Source organism: Notamacropus eugenii, chromosome X (assembly GCF_028372415.1).
Source record: "Notamacropus eugenii isolate mMacEug1 chromosome X, mMacEug1.pri_v2, whole genome shotgun sequence".
NCBI lineage: Eukaryota > Metazoa > Chordata > Mammalia > Diprotodontia > Macropodidae > Notamacropus > Notamacropus eugenii.
In genome coordinates, this window is record NC_092879.1 from 78,961,206 (window position 1) to 78,977,917 (window position 16,712).

A 16,712-nucleotide genomic window follows, 5' to 3' on the forward strand; every position below is an offset into this window, starting at 1 on the left:
CCAAATAACCGTGTGTGTGTGTGTGTGTGTGTGTGTGCGCGTGTGTGTGTGTGTGCGTGCATGCGTGTGGGGGGGCATTTGCATGCACAGTGTAATAATTTCTTTTAAGCAGGGTAAAGGTAAAATCCACATTATGGTCCAATACAGATTAGGCATTGCAATCTGATTTTCAATGCGGCCTTCCCTGGGAAGCAAGGTGCCTAAATGAATGGAATTGCCAAACACGCCAATACCAGTTCTGCAATCCTCTGGCTACTCTACATGTACTGGTGTTTGCAAGTTCCAACAAAATCGTTCATGGGGGAGGAGGGGAGGACTTGAAAGCCCCTCCTCCCTGCAAGTAACAGTGAAACAGCTCGTTGTTCCCTACAGCACCTGCTACAATGAAAAGGGCCAGGATACTAAATGCCCTTTACAGCCTGGCACAAAAGCTAATTGGCATAACTGGACCATACAACCTCCTGGGCCTGGCCTTTGAACTTCCTCAAGCAGCTCAGAAGCCTCAGGGAAAGGAGCCTTAGGAAGTGAGCTTACTAAATAAGCCCTGGGCCCAATTCCCATCTGCATTGCTAGGGAACCACTTTACATCTGGACAATGTGGCCCTCTGACCAGGAGTCAGAGATTGTGCAGCTACAGGGGACCTTCAATAGTCTCCATTTCAATCCCCTTCCACAGACAGGGAAATGGTGGCTAGGAGAGAAGAGACTTGCCCAAGTCATTAATTGACTGTACATGTCAATTAATGACAGATGCAGGGCTGACACCTCTGACAAGTGGTGGCTTGTGGGGCTCTGTCAGCTTCCACCGTGGGGTGCCCAGGGCTCTGCATACTGGAGGTGCCTGCTCAAGGTTTCCTGACTTACTGAATGACATGTAAGAAGGATTAGAACACGCTCTTCGTCCCCAGAAGGGCTCACCTGAATAATTCTTAGTGGGAAAGACAGCTGTAAGTAAGCACATGATCAGATTGTCTTCCCTGACCTCCTTTGCAAAGATCTCTTAAAAGACAGTTTCCTTCTGTATTTGTGTTCTCCAATATTTGAAAACCTGATGTGTTAGGAACATTTGGAAAACAGAATCTGGCCAATGAAATAACTGGCAAAACTGAAAAGATTTTGTAGAAAATGACAGCTGTTGTCTTTTCCAGTGAAATGCTCCTCTCAGTGAACATCTACTGATTTCCCAGCTCTGCTCTAAACACTAAAGGCACTCAAAGGAAAGAACTTTGGGGCATTAAGATACAGCCACGGAAGGAAGCAAAGCTCTCCATGGGCAGAGGATGCTGATTCACCAAGGGACGGCACAAACACCTGTGTGGCCAACATATGGACATAAAGACTGATCGCTGATGTCAAAATTTAATCAAAACAAACAAAGTTATGTATGGCATCCTGTCACAACAAGCCATTCAGCTCAGTGACAAGTGACATTAAGAAAAGGTCACCTCTATTCATATTCATTCTGTAGTCTCCTTAGCCATTAAAAATGCTCTGAAGATTCTTTTTTTAATGTCCCATAGAACGGGTAAATTATCATATAAAGAAAATAATTTACTCTTTAGAACGAATTCTATTCCAAGATAAAAATATGAAAGGCTTTTTGCTACCTCAAAAGGCAGAGAAACAAAAATATCATGGCGCAAGAAGCTCCTGCAGCTCCCTCATTTGAAAAAGATTCACTTTGATGCAAACAGATATGAGTAAAAAGAAAAAAAATTTTGACATCATGAGGTCCTCCCTCTGATGCCAGCAGTCCATAACCTCTGGTCTCACCAAAGTCTGTTTCCCCTGATTCCCTAATTGGTACCAATGTGGGTTGAGGGAGTTGATGAGATACCTTGGGGCACTGAACTTCCCAGAAGACAGTAGCACAGGCCTGGGGTCAACATGTGGCATTAATGCCTTGGGGTTATCAAGATGCTTAGTTGTTTATAGGTTCCACCCCCCTCCCAACTGGGAGATGAGTTCCTTCAAGACAGGGATCATATTTTGGTTTGTCTTATATCCCCAGTAGCTGACACAATGATTTGCAAACAGTAAGAGCTTAATAAATACTCATTAGATGGTTTCAGATAGGATAGGATGAGAGCTGGAAATGTAGAGTTCAAAATTATTTTTAATGAGACCAAATGATATCAATAAAATTAAGATTAAAAAATCCAAAATTACTTCTACCTTATAATCCAACAGAGAACTCATTTGCTCCACTTCCGAATTACTTATCATATCACTTTCTTCATCATCAATTATTTCTATTTTCTGTAACATAAGAAGAAAAGTGCTATTAAATGCATAATTATTTTTATTGTAGACATCACTTCCCAGTGCAAGTACGTACAATCTATTTTTGATTATCTGTGTGGGGATTATCCACTCTGGATAACTGGAATAAGCTCCAAATTCTAGGCTGGTTTCTTTGCACCATGGTACACCATCTCCCTGTACCTTTCATGGATATATGCCCAAAATAGAAAATTATTTTAACATTAAGAGAATCATGGAATCTCAGGGTTAGAGGGACCCTTGTTGTTCATCCAGTGTGGTGACCCCTTTGTAGCCTCCTCTCCAGCAGGCTCTCCTTTAATACTTTGAGTGCCAGGAAGTTCTCTACTTTGGACCTCCATTTATTCGTCTGTTAAAGGAGGGAGATTGGCCAAATGATCTCCAAGGTCTCTCCTAGCTCTATCATATTCTGATACTAAGACTTCCATGTCCCAAGGCAAGCCATTCATTTTTGGACAGCTCTCATTGTTAGAACGCTCTTTGTACCACTGTGTCAAAATCTCTCTCCCTCTAATTTCGCCTTTAAAGCAGCAACATAACAAGTCAAAGCCAACCAGAGGACACTCCAAAGCCAAATATCCAGGATTGTTATTATCTGTTCTTTTTGACGATCCATGCCGCTGCTTCTTTCCATTAGGCTAGATAATTGAGAGCTGACTGTACAATTGAAAGGGGCTTTTAGGATGCAATGCTGAAAAAATGCCTGATAATTTGTTTCCTTCAGTGGCCAATAACCACTAAACAAAGAGAGGAATAAAAACTAGAAAATACCAAGCTCTGGCATGAAAGTATTTGAACCACAGCATTGCACGCACAATAATGCACTCAATAAATATTTGTTGAATGATTGAATAATCCTCTTTGCCAGAAATCCAAACTGCCGACAAAAACAAATCTAGCCAAAGAGGCAAGTTTGCTAAGAACTGAAATTTCTGGCTTTGGGTTAAACCAAATAAAGAAGTCCTCAGAAACTCTGGGCCAGATCTCTCTCCCTTTAGCACATGAAAAACACAAGTCAAAAAACTCAATAGTCTCCAATTCTCTCGACCCAAACGGAGGGCCAAATTAAAGCAAAGGCAGGTCTGGTCACTAGGCAGCCTTTAAGAAGGAGTACATTAACGGCAATATGTCATAGGCAGAAGCTGAGTTGAGGCTTCCCACCCAGCAATATATATAGTGATTAAAAGTCATAGGCAAAGTTCGAAAGATCATATTTGATATATTGCCTATGAGGATACAATACCATTATGGGGCTTGTGACCTGAAGGCTTCTGAGTCAATAGGATGGCTGCAGTGAAATTGCTTTCTACTGCTGCCTGGAGATGAATCTAATGTTTTGTTTTCTGTTATAATCACAATAAATGTGGAGCTTAATCATGGTGGCTCTCTTCGGACTTTGGAGCTGGTCCTTTTTTTTTTTTTTTTTTTTTGGTCTGGATTGGGCTCTGGGAAAAGCAACTGGGCAATTTTATTGTTGCCTAACCTGTAGGGAGTGGGCATGGGCCACCTTAGGGATTTCAGCCCACAAATAGACATTCTAAGCCTGGGTAATTTGTCATCCATAAATAATTGGGGCCACTAAAAGGGTACAGGCAGAGGCGAGCAACCTTTGAAAGTTTGGAGTTTGGTCTTTGAAAATCAATTGTTCTTGAAAAATTAGGTGCCTAAGTGACTGTGAGTCATCCCATGCCATGACTTCATTCATTATCTTCAAATGTCTGCTGCAGAGGAGACATAGCGCAGAGAGAGGCAGGCTAGAAAACAAGCATTTCTTTAAGGGGGAAGAGTTTTATATCTGTAGAGCCTCCGATTGGCATCTTGCAATGGAATGGAAATCTATAGCATGGCTCTGCTGTTTATGCTGGGGGGAGATTACCCTGTGGAATTTAAGAATGTTATTAACACAATTCATAACAGGGGAAAATCATTACTACCTACCTGAGAAAAAAAATACAACTTTCCCTAGAACAAAGCAAAAGCATCTTTCCTTTTGTTGCCCCATTAGGGATTGGTGGATGTAATATTTGAGTGGAAAACAGCTAGTGCTAACCCCCACCAGCATGGATACCCGTGAAATCCAATCTGCAGCTCTACTCCCTGTCTAGAGATCTGAGTGTTGGGAGTGTAGAAGCAACAATAAAAATATTAACGAGGCTGTCCTTTGCATAATGCTTTTCAGTTTAAAGAATGCTCTAACCTGTCTTCTCAGCCAATCCTTACAATCTTGTAAGATTAACGGTGCAAGAATTCTCATCCTCATTTTCTGGGGGAGGAAATAGAAGTTCTGAGATGATACACTTGAAGCTATAAAGGAGTTCAGATATCATCTGATCCCAGCCCCTTAATTTCAAAGATGAAGAAAGTAAAGGTCAAAGGAGTTAGGTGACTTGCCCAAGGTCACACAGCTAAGGAGTGGCAGAGGAGAGATCTGAATTCAAGTCACCTGACTCCAAAGCCAGGCCTCTTTCCACTGTCTAAAGTTGCTTCCCTAAAAGAAACTGAGTGACATGTCCAAGGTGGTCCTACTAGTAATGGCAGTCAGAACTCAAACAAGCATTACTTCGACTCTGATCCAGTATTCATCTTAGAAAAAAGGAAGAATGCTGATACTACAATCTACCTCATGGTCTAATATGAGAGGATGCTTTCACCGAATCCCAGGATTTGAGAGTTGAAAGGAACCACACGATGCTATACTGCCATGAGGTCATCCTCGTTGCCCCCCGCCCCCCAGAAGACCTGCCAGGAGGAGGACACTAGAGCTAGCATTTGTATCATGTTTTGAGATTTGCAAAGTGCTTTATCAATATTATTTTGTCCTCACAGCAACCCTGGGAGGTTGGTGCAATTGTTATCCCCATTTTGCAGTTGAGAAAACTGAGGCAGTTCGGTGACTTGACAAGGGCCCACATAAGCTAAGAAGTATCTGAGGCACATTTGAACTCCAGGCTTCTGACTCTAGGCCTAGCATACTCTCTACTGTACCCACCTTCCAGAGACCACTACCTCCTCCCAAGGCAGCTCCTCCCACTTTAAACAGCTCTTGTTGAGTATTTTCTGACATCAAGCTTGAATTTACTGCTTTGCAATAGCCAAACCTCACTCCTGGTTCCGCTTTTTGGGGCCAAACAGAACAAACATAATCTCCCTGGTGTGACAGCTGCCTTTCAAACACTTGAAAAGAGCTATAATTTTCCTAGTCTTCTTTTTTCCAGAGTAAAAGGCCCAGGTCCTTTCAAAATCTTTTTTTATAGGTACGACCCAGACTTGAGGCCTTCTGCCATCCTGGCTGCCTCTTCTGGAGGTCCTCTAACTTAGTCAGGTCCTTTTTAAACTGGGGTACCAGAAGTGAACATGATACCACCAGAGCGGATGAACCAGGCAAGAGTAGAGAGGAACCATCGTCTCCTGTAAGCTTGGCCTCTTGCAGTGTAGGCTGAAGTCACATGAGCTTTTTGGGTTGCCACATCACACAATGCTGATTTCTTTCAAACTGCCAGATCTTTTCCCAAGCTAATTGTCATCTAACTCTGCCATCCCCAGAGAGGTCAGTTTACTGAACTCAAGTGTAAAACTTGACATTTACCCTAACTGAAGTTCATGAAGTTCATGAAGTCAAACTCCTGATCTTGTCCTAGTCCTCCAGTGTGTTGATTCTCTCTCTCCACCCCGTCCAGCTTTGTGGCATCTGCAAATGTGATGAGCAAACCAAAATGCCTCTACCCAAGTCATTGATAAAAAGGGATTACACCACATAGATCTTTGGGGCATGCCACTGGATACCTGCCAAGCTGACACTGAACCATCAACGACTATTCTTTGAGTCTAGACATTCCAAGGTTTCCAAATACATGTAATCGTATCACTATCTAGTTCATATCTCTCCATCTTTTTTTTCCCATAAGAATAACATCGGATACTTTGTTAAATGCTTTGTTAAAATCGATGTAAACTAGATACTATGTAAATGTGAGCTGATACTACAAATAAACTGGGGGTGAAGGACTTTCCAGCAAGGAGGAAAACAACTGAAACAATTTGTTCACACATAGGTCTTACTAACTGTTAACAGCTCAGTGTGAATCCCCTTTGTGATCTAAAAACAGAAACTTAGAGAGGATAATGTATACCCCGGTGTAACCTGTGCACAGGGGTAGCTAGGTGGCACAGTGCTTAGAGCTCTGGGCTTGGAATCAGAAGACTCATCTTCTTGAGTTCAAGTCCGGCCTCAGACACTTCCCAGCTGTGTGATCTTGGGCAAGTCACTTAACCCTGTTTGCTTCAGTTTCGTCATCTGTAAAATGAGCTGGAGAAAGAAATGGCAAACCACTCCAGTATCTTTACCAAGAGAACCCCAAAAGGGGTCACAGAGAGTTGGACGTGACTGAACAACAACAAAAACAACAAAAGGCACTGGGGAAAGCATTTAGGAGATTCGTATAAGCTGTGCAAAATAACACATAGCACATTCTCTAAACTGGGGCTACAGAGCAATGTGACTGATGTAATTTACAGGAACTGAAAATTCTTAAATGGGGGGAGGGAGAGAGAGAGAAAGAAGATCCTGAACTTAGCATGATCCAAGAAGAATTGCTTGATTCTCTAGCAATTTCAAGGGTATGTATATGTGTATAGGTTTATGTGTGTGGAAGTGACCCTGTTCCATCCAGGGTAACACTATAAGTCAGGAAGACTATTTAGGTCTCTCAGTAAAGTAGAGGTCAACCAGCAAGGGAAAGGAAGTAGACTTGATTGTTTATAGACTAAAGTAGGAGTTCTTTACATTTTCTGTTAGGTTAAATAAAATGTGTTCCATGCAGGATGTTTTGCTAGCCTGAGCACTTGACTGGGAGCTAAAGTCCATTTTTCTTTTTTTGCAAAGGCAAGAGACAAATTCTGACATTCCCAAGGGAAACTGGGGGAATACATGGGTTTTTATTAAATAGAGGTCACCAAGATTGAACCCATTCCATTTTAGCCTTGAGTTGTGGAAATGAGCAACATATTATTAATACCCATTGTAACATTCTAATGGTGAAAATCCACAAATGGGGATCATGGTGAGTCTAGGGAGCAGTGTCACGTACATTAGAAAATCAGCCTCAGGAGCCATATTTTTAAAGGTTGAGCACAAACCCCAAATGCTGATTTAATGGAACCAAAGCAAATACACAGGGCTCTTTTCTAATGTGCCTTAGTTTAAAGTTGGTCCTGGAATCTGAATCAATCAATCAACATTTATTAAGTGCCAGGCACTATGCTAAGTGCTGAATGTCTCGATAGCATCTAGAGAGAGATATCATTAAAATAATGTTAACACTCTTGCCTAGGACAGGGTTTAGACAAACTAGGCCCCACAAGTCTGTCATTTATGGGGTATCAGACTCTGACAGATCACAACTTTTCTGAGCCTTGGTTTCTTCACCTATAAAATGGTAATACTAATATTTAAATGATTTGATAGGGTCATTGTGACAACTGCATTGTACTTTGTAGCTATAAAGCACTAATGTAAATGAGTTCTCCTTATTCTGGGTTTAAGGTATAGGATGGCATAGTGGATAATGGGCTGCTCTTGGAGCTCACAAGACTTAAGTTCAAGCTCATCCTCTGACATAATGCTGACTATGTGACTCGGCAATCACTTAAACTTTCAGTATACTCTAAGATTATAAATCGTGGATTTATATATAAATTGTAGAATCAAAGAGCTTTATTGGTGGGAAGCATTCCCACACCAGAAATTCTCCATCCCAATGAAATCACAGTTCTGGACTTACGTCTCCCTTTCACTCCCTTTCCCCCAACAACAACAAAGACTTGTATATATTTCAAAAGCTGATTCGATTCATACATGTACACAGACTCCTTTTTGTTCGTCTGCTTCCAATGCTTTCTCTTTTTCATAATTTCAAACTTTACTGGGTTGATGAAAGGACCCTGCTTCCCTTAGAAAGAGGAGAAAGTTCCAAATACAGCAAAGGCTGAGGCTACCCTAAGAACTGATACGATTCGAAGAGGCAGAGGTGTGGTCTGCAAGGGAGAACTCCAAGCCAGGAAGGCCTGAATACGAGTCCCAGCACTAACAATGGCTTCCTTCATGTTCTTGGGCTTAATTCCGTTTTAATCCTACCATCTGTCCAAAGAGGAGAATTCTGCTGCTTTCCAAGAGTGCTGAAGAAAAACGATTTCTTAGGTGTAAAATGTTGTATGAATACCAAGCATTCATTAGCTATTTACATTTGTGACTCTCTGAAAAGAATAATTTCCGGGACAGAAATGACAACATAAAAAAACTTCCCTTTCTAACAATGCTGACATTGTCACTGACTGGAAATGTCTGTCCTTTTATGAGCCTGTCACTTGGTTCCAAGGGCATTTCAAAGCATACATACCACGTTGTCTGTGGACACTGTGCTGGGGTCTTCTTCCTTGTGCCTACTTGCTTCATTTGGAACTGCTTCACTGGGCTCTTCTATAGAAATTAAAAAAAAACACCATTGGTTATACTCTCCAAGTTTCATTCACGATAATCCTCCAGGGTGACAGACATTGCCTGCCTCCTTAGAAAAGCACTTTGAGAGACATGGCCAGGGACATGGCCAGAGATATGATACAGGGTCCAAATCAGGGATGAGAATGCTGACTCACAGAGAAGTCACATAGATACTCCTTGGGCCTCCATTTTCCCCTCTACAAAAAAAGGGACAGCAAAATCACTAGAGTGTTTCTGGAGCATCATGTCCTGGGGATTTGCTCAACATTTTCAAGGCCTTTGGATTCATCAGGTGAGACTAGCCTTCCACTGGCCATTTGTTCTCCAACAGACATTCACCTGTTGTTACTTAAGGCTAGGAGATGGAACAAATCCCTGGAATTATTTATCTAGCACTTGCATAGAGTCTTAGCTGTTTAGGGACATTTTCCATTTTTGGAGGGACCCAGAACCAGGATTTCATCAAGATGGAGAACTCTGAGAGTAGAAAATCACCCCACCAACATAGCTCAGCAAGTTCTCTGTAAATTGCAATCTTGGAGAGTTGCCTAGAGCAAAGAAAGGTTAAGTGACTTACCCACAGTCACACAGCTAGTATATGTGAGAGATAGGACTTAAACGTAAGCCCTTCAGTCTCAAAGGATGACTCCCTATCTAAAATACCACACTTTTTTTCTCAGCAGTGTTAAACAAAACAACTTTTTGGATGAAACATTGTCTCCATTATACAAACGGGAAAACTAGGACAAAGGAAGTCTAATTACTTTGGTTGAGCCCTGTTCCTCCAAGGAGATTAAAATAACCCATTCCAAATAAGGGCTGCTGATCAGGCACTTCTACCCAGAGGTGAAGCTGAAGGGGGAAAGGTCCTTGGGGTGAGGGGGGAGGGGTACTAATTTGAAAACTGAGAGGGTTTTCTCCATGGGATGGAGTATCCCCATTGAGGAAGCCCCTGATCTCCCCCAGCACATGGCACAGAGCTCCCTTTGTACATGCTTGTGCCAAGACTTCAAGGAACCCAGATGTCATCAATGTAGGCATTCCCTGTGCCAGTGTGGCTCAAAGCTCTTCCATACCTGAGTGGAAGATCTCTGTGAATCACAGGAGCTGAAAAAATGTCTCATCTATCAATCAAACTTCTGATGAGAAACCCTTCCTCACTCTTCAGAGCTAGTTCTTGGACAGCACATGTACCAGCCGTTTCTTTCACTCACAGACTTGGCAGAACTAGTGTTCCACCCATATAATCTTTAAAACCCCACAATCACTTCTATGACAAGGCCTTAGAACAGTGATTCTCAACCTTATTGACTCAACACTCTTAAAAATTGTCCCAATCAAGAACTTTTATTCATATGGGTTATCTCTATTGACATTTAACCTATTAGAAATGAAAAATAATACCACCTAGGTATTATTATGAAAATAAATTTTGACCTTGTAGACCCACTAAAAAGGTCTCGGGGACCCTAAGGGGTCTCCAGATCACACTTTGAGAATTACTACTTTAGAATAAGCCTTGAATTGAGGTCAGAGGGATTACTTGGATGAATGGAAAGGTACTTAGATTTCTTTAGAGTTAGACATTACCTTAGTCTTACAAATCAGCAGCAAAATATTTGTCAGCTCTCTTAAGTTGTTTTTTTCCCCAAGCCCATGACTCCCAGTAATGGGGAAACAGGTGAAAGACTAATCCCAAAGCTTAGTGGATGAGAGTACAAAGTACTTAGAGAGCTCTTAACAGACTTTTTTAGTTGTCAACATGAGTAAAAGTAGGACAATTTTTGAAGAAGAAACTTATCTTATTAATAATTTTGACATTTCAAAGCATATTTAATCAGCAACCTTATAAGAAGTAAGGGTGGGCAAGGTGTCATCAGACTGAGCAGTAAGTATCCCCTGTGGTGGCCTTTCCTCATCAGTGACTTTACATGTATTATTTACATGTATTACATGTATTATTTCTGGAAGTCTGTATCATGTCTCTGATCTCACTTTCTCATAACTTCTGCATCAACATGCCTTCACTAACAACTTCTCCTGCCTGATTCTTCACATTCTGGAAAGCGTGCATTAAAGCCACCGGAAGATTTCAAAATTAAAAGGGTATAAGAGGAAAAGAGATGCATCTCAGAAAGTGATGGTGCTGACTCTTTAGAAGCTGGTCAACACAAGCAAAAGTGTCACAAAACCAAATTTTTCATGTCTTGTTATTTGGAAAGAAAGGAACTTTACTAAAGGGAAAATAAACAAATACATAGTTATTGGTTAGTCAAATTCCAGAGAGCCCGATAGACAAAGGCAGTATGCTGTAACTATGGAATCAGTGTAATGTGAGCATAGCAGATAAAGCTCAAAAGGGGAATCCTGGAAGAACTTAATGTTAGAGGTGCTGACTGGGATAGTTCTCTAAGCACTTTACTCAGTGCAGTGGTTAGAAGGCTTCAAAGGCTCTCTTAGCAACCATACGCATTTTTCTCTCCATGAAATGAGCCTAACGGGCTTGACCAACCAATGCACAGCATGGTGCAGTGGAAAGAACACAGGATGTAAAGTCCAAAGACTTAGATTAGAATCCTAGCTTTGCTATTTGGTTTTTACTGGGGTCATTATCTGAAAGTCATTTAAGCTCCCTGAGACTCAGTTTCCTTATCTGTAAACTGACAGGATGGAACTAGATAATTTCTAAGGACCCTTTTAGCACAAATTATATGAGCCTGTGTCGTTACCTGAGCCAGGGCTTGAGGCTGGGGGGCAAACAGAGCGATCATAGTGGGTTCCCCATCACTTCTCACCATGCCTCCTCTACACATTTCTGAAGGAGGGAAAAAGAAAGAAGAAGGGGAGAGGACAAAATTGGAAAAGGGAAGGGATGAGATGTGGAAAGTGCAGTATTCCCTAGCAGGGCGATAAAGAGCCGAAGCTATGGAAAGAATCATCAATGTTTTAGCAGAAGGTTAAACTTTTTAAAGAAGAGGTGATACTAAAAGTTTTTTTCCCTCCAATTTTTGGCATGATTTTACTAGATGTAGAGATCATTTCTTGGCCCCAAAAGAACATATCTCCTCTTTTCTAAGAGGAGTCAAGAGAACATTAGGATTCACTTTATAGAAATACATCAAACAATGAACCTGCCTGAAGGACACCTGCATAGATTGGAAACTGGCTGGGTTAGCTGGCTTGGGAATGGGAAAGAAAAAGACGGAACCACCACTTTTAGAGTATGAGGTGTGTTAATATGTGAGGTAGATCCCTGAAGGAAAGAGTCGGGTAGCAAAGACCAGGTGGATAATTAGAGAAATCACAGCTCGAAGACCCAAGGACATTCACTAATTATTCCTTCAGGGTAAGAAGTGGAACCAAATCTTATTAATTATTTACCTAGAACTTTAGCTGGTAGCTATTTGGGGGTATTACTAGAAGCAATTATTTGATGAAATGTTATCCCCATTGTAGAGATGGGAAAACTGGGACACAGAGAGACTAATTATGTGCATTGAGTCCTTTTCTTCCAAGAAGATCAAAAAAGCCCATCTGAGTAAGGGCTGCTGATGCGGCACCTCTGCCCAGAGGTGAAGTTAAAGTGGAAAAGTTTATTGTCTTTGGTGGTGCTAAAGTGAAAACTATCAGGTGATTTTTTTTTCCTAAAGACAATATCTAGTCCCTTGGTGCTTAGATTCTTATCTTAGAAACAGATAAATTTTAAAAGCCAAAACACCATATATTTTTAAATCCCTAAGAGAACAGAAAAGTAAAGCTGGAGAAATCTTAGACTGTTTGAGTTGTCTCCTGCAGTGAAACAACTCTTTTCGGTTAGCCCCACTAGACCTGGAGTCAGGAAGGCCTCAGTTCAAATCTGGCCTCAGATATTGCTAACCAGATGGCCTCAGTTTTCCTTGACTGTAAAATCGGGATCATAATAGCACCTATCTCCCAAGGTGGTTGTGAAGACTGGCATTTCTAAAGAGCTTAGCACAATGCCTGGCACATAGTAGGGGCTTCATAAATTCTTGTTTCCTTCTAATCTTCCTTCATGAGCTGGAAATTGGGAAACTGAGGTTCTGCCCCCTAAGAAATTGATCGTTTATGTCACTTACCTTCTCAGGGTTTGGATTACTAGGTGATCACTGAAGGTCCCTTCCAGTTTCCCCCAAACCCCCCTCCCACTTTGGCCATGAACCAAAGAATTGACTTGGGCCAAGTCTTAATTTTGTCCTTTCCTTTCTACCTCTGGATCCCTCCTGATCAGGCTTTCCTAGAATCCTAGACTATCACAATGCACCCTGGGGAGATGAAAAGGGGGCCTGTTTTCTGCTCTGATATGCATTCTGGTGAGTGAGCCCTCCCCTAATGTTTCAATGGCATCCACTTGGTCCAGTAGCTACAACTCTGGATTTCTTTCAGTTGTTTAGTTTTTGCCACTCAGCAAGGGCAGTGAATCAGATCATAAACTTGGTTCTAGAGGAAAAGACTAATAGCCTCCAAGAAAGACTTGATAATGAACCTCAAGAGGCAGTGTGATAAAATGGGAAGCATCCGGAGAGATCTGGTTTTGAATCCTGCCTCCAACACTTTAGTACCTATGTGATCACTGTTGCTTTATCTCCGTAAGCCTCAGTTTTGTTATCTAGAAAATTCGGCTAATAATACTTAATAGAGGGGAGGGGGAGGGTCCAATGAGGTAGAGTGTGGCCAGCACTTTGGAAGCCTTTAAACATGATATGAAGGTCAGCGAATGTTATTTGCTTATTGAAATGCTCAGGCCCTGAGCATGGGAGCTGGTTAGCTTGGGAGAGCTCCATTTCTTTTGAGGTTAGATAATATTAAGCCAGGCCAGATGACACAATCACACTTAATCGAGACATTCAAACCAATCAGATTAGCATTCTCTCTGAACAAAATGAGCAAGAGAATAGGCTGGAACCAGGGGTCACCTATCCGCACAAGGCTCCTTTCAGCCTGGCAAATGCTTTTATGCTTTTCTGTTGCAATTTCTGAGGAGAATAAAAAGGTTTCCATGCAGCTGTGAAAAATAAGCCACTGAGAGGAATTGGAGGCAATCTCACTTTTCATCAAGTGGTCTCTGCAGCGGGCATTAAATCCTCTCTCCCCTTTCTCTCATTAGGTCTTGATTACCATGCCAGCTGTCTAAGAGAACACACTATTCAGTGATAAAGGATGCCAATGGAGAAGCTATGGTCCACTGGCAACTTTAAAATGGACTCTCACTTTTTTCCAGTTAAGATTTTTCTTTTGAGATCTGGAGAGGGGTGGGGAGCAGAGAGAATGACAATCTCCTGTGTTTCTTGGTTTTCCTGGTCTCTCTCTGGTCCCTAATATTTCCCTGTTTTTTTCTTCCCTTATAATAGAGAGCTGTCAGACTTTGCTTCCCATCCTCCTAAGTCCTATGACTTATGCCTACTCACTTCCATGCACTCCCTCTGATACTACTGGATGTTTCCTTATGAGTTACCCTTGTGTTGATCCTTCGTTGCCAAAGAAGACCATGCCACCAGAGAAATGATGACATGACTTGCACTTGACTTAGTTTTGAGTGAGGGAGGGCTGTGCCAGGTCACCAGCCTCTCTTTCTCTTCCGGAGCCTTTTGGATCCAGTAACCAGATATTCATCAGAATGACAGGAGGCCCAGGATGCAACGGAAGACCTTGGCCCCTTTAGGCCAAGGCCTATTCAGGTGTTCACTTAGGGTGAAGTAACAACCCATTCAGTGAATAGACCTGTTTGAGAAGTAGTCAGGGGATGGCCCCTTTAATGAGGCAAAGAAAAACAACTAAATCAAGCTGGGAGGGAAACAGCAACAGTTACTATTGATAATCAGTCTTAAGCCAGGAGGGTCCGGAAAACAGCCCTTAACTGGAACTTGAGCAGGGGCCTAGCCTTGTACAATCTATGGGCTTCAGAGTGCAGTAGGTTTAAAGAGAAGGGAAAGGAAAGGAAAGGAAAAGGAAAAGAAAAAGGAAAAAGAAAGAAAAAGAAGAAATCTAGCCAGTAAACCCCAAGTTAACTGGTCATCCTCTGGCCATCCAAATTTACCTTCCTTTGGATAGGAGAAGGGGAAGAGAGAGACAGGAGATGAGGAGTTGAGTTACCCAGCTAGCTGGGTCCCCATTCAGGCAGCTGGGTCTACTCACAGATTGTTGTGTTCGTCCTTCATTGCCGAAGAAGACCATGCCATCAGAGAAATGATGATGTGACTTGCACTTGACTTTGTTTTGAGTGAGGAAGGGCTGTGCAAGGTCACCAGCCTCACTTTCTCCTCCGGAGCCATCTGGATTCAGTGACCAGATATTCATCAAGATGACTGGAGATGGTCCAGGATGAAATGGGAGACCTTGGCCCCTTTAGACCAAGTTCTATTCAGGTGCTCAATTAGCATGAGGTATGAGTTACCCTAAACAGGAGGAAAATGGCCAAGGGTTCTCAAGCCACATTTTGGTTCCAAAGCTCAATTAATGGATCAAGACCTGGGCTACAAATGAGATGTCGTATAACATGAGTTCTGTTTCTCAGCCAGCCACTGTCACTAACTCTGTGCCTCAGTTTCTCTGTTTAGTTCTTTCATTTGTCTTTATTATTGAAGCAGCAGATACGCAATAATGGTGCTTTACCATCTGAAGCATTTCAAAAATAAAGATGACTTTTTAGGAATGGTCTTTGTGTTTTAGCAAATGCAAGTGGGATTTCAGAATCACCAAATGTTCAACCTGGAAACAACCTCAGAGAATGGGGGGGGGCGGGAATCATGCCAATACAACGTCATGGATGTCAAGGAAGTATAGAGGAAGAGGACAGAAAAGCCAACCTCCCCACTCCTTTCCCTCAAAAGACCCAAACACCAAACAACCAAATGTTGAATCTGGCAATGATCTGGTAGAGAACTGCTTCTTTATAGTGGAAGGGTCAGAAACTAGTGGTTGAGATAGGTGTGTGGGGGTGGAATGAGTTTCAATTGTTCCTTCTGGGAGTCTGGCAGTGAAAGGGAGGAGAGAGAGGGGACAATAGCTTGACAGGACTCCAGGATCAAAGGAAGGGGGGTTAGCTATTATTGTTATTGTTGTTTTTAAGGGATAAAGGGGAACAAAACTTGTTTATAGACTAAGGGGAAAAAGACCCTTGGGGAAGGAGAGATGGCACACTGCAGATGAAGGGAGGCTCCCGGAAGAAAAGGGAAGGACTGGGCTCTACAGTCTTAGCAGTGGGGCTCCTTTTAGGGAGAAGAAGGCCACCTCTGTCTCTGAGACAGCAGAGAAGAAAGAAAGGACAAGAGAGGCCACTGAGAGGATTAGATGGGTGCAACTGAATACTTTCACGTTCCTGGGTAGCAGTGTCAATAGTTTCAGTAGAGTGGAAGGCAAGGTTATCTGCTGGAAGTGAAGGGAGAGGGGACAGAGAGGGTTAGTGATAAGAGGAGAAACCTGAGGGCTCTCAAACCATCCTTGGGAGCCAAGTAAGGTATTTCTGTCTAGCAGGGAGTGGAAATTTCTATTGAACCCAGTTCTGGAGATTTCTGTATTTCTTCCAGCAGCCTTTGGCACCTCAGGAAATAGAAGTCAAGGAGGCAGATGGCAGAATCCCAGGGCTGAGGGTTAGCAGGGCACAAATATTAAAAGGTCCAGGGGACAAGCAAGGAATTTAGGGCTGGAGGAGGAAGCATGCCGAAGTGGCTGATCATAAGGTCAAGACTGGTTAGAAAGGAAAGTAAGGCAGACCTGGTTTAATAGAGAGAGAGAAAGAGCCAGGAAGAATCAAAAGGCCAAAGGTCACTATTCCAGCAAGGAATAGGCATAGAAGGAGTAAAGGAGTGAGAAACACTGAAGAAGAGGAGATTATATAGGGCCTGGCATTGCAGAACTTGGGATCTGTAAGAGAACTTAGAGGCCATGAAGTCCAATCTCATTTTATAGAAGAGTA

At 42.3% G+C, this 16,712-nt stretch overlaps 1 protein-coding gene across 6 annotated transcripts in view; it reads right to left on the reverse strand.

Annotated features, from left to right (window-relative positions):
- The window catches only part of HDX (highly divergent homeobox), a 102,092-nt gene that overhangs the window by 14,717 nt on the left and 70,663 nt on the right, over positions 1 to 16,712 (reverse strand). For 3 of the 6 annotated variants that reach the window (XM_072626897.1, XM_072626898.1, XM_072626896.1), the window contains 2 exons: positions 8,679 to 8,758; positions 2,176 to 2,259 (listed from right to left, as the gene is read on the reverse strand). In XM_072626897.1, the coding sequence (XP_072482998.1) occupies positions 2,176 to 2,259; positions 8,679 to 8,758 (164 nt within the window). Of the gene's footprint in view, positions 1 to 2,175; positions 2,260 to 8,678; positions 8,759 to 11,508; positions 15,193 to 16,712 lie in introns of those variants that run through there. The other 3 variants (XR_011971234.1, XR_011971235.1, XM_072626899.1) reach the window with 3 other exon arrangements.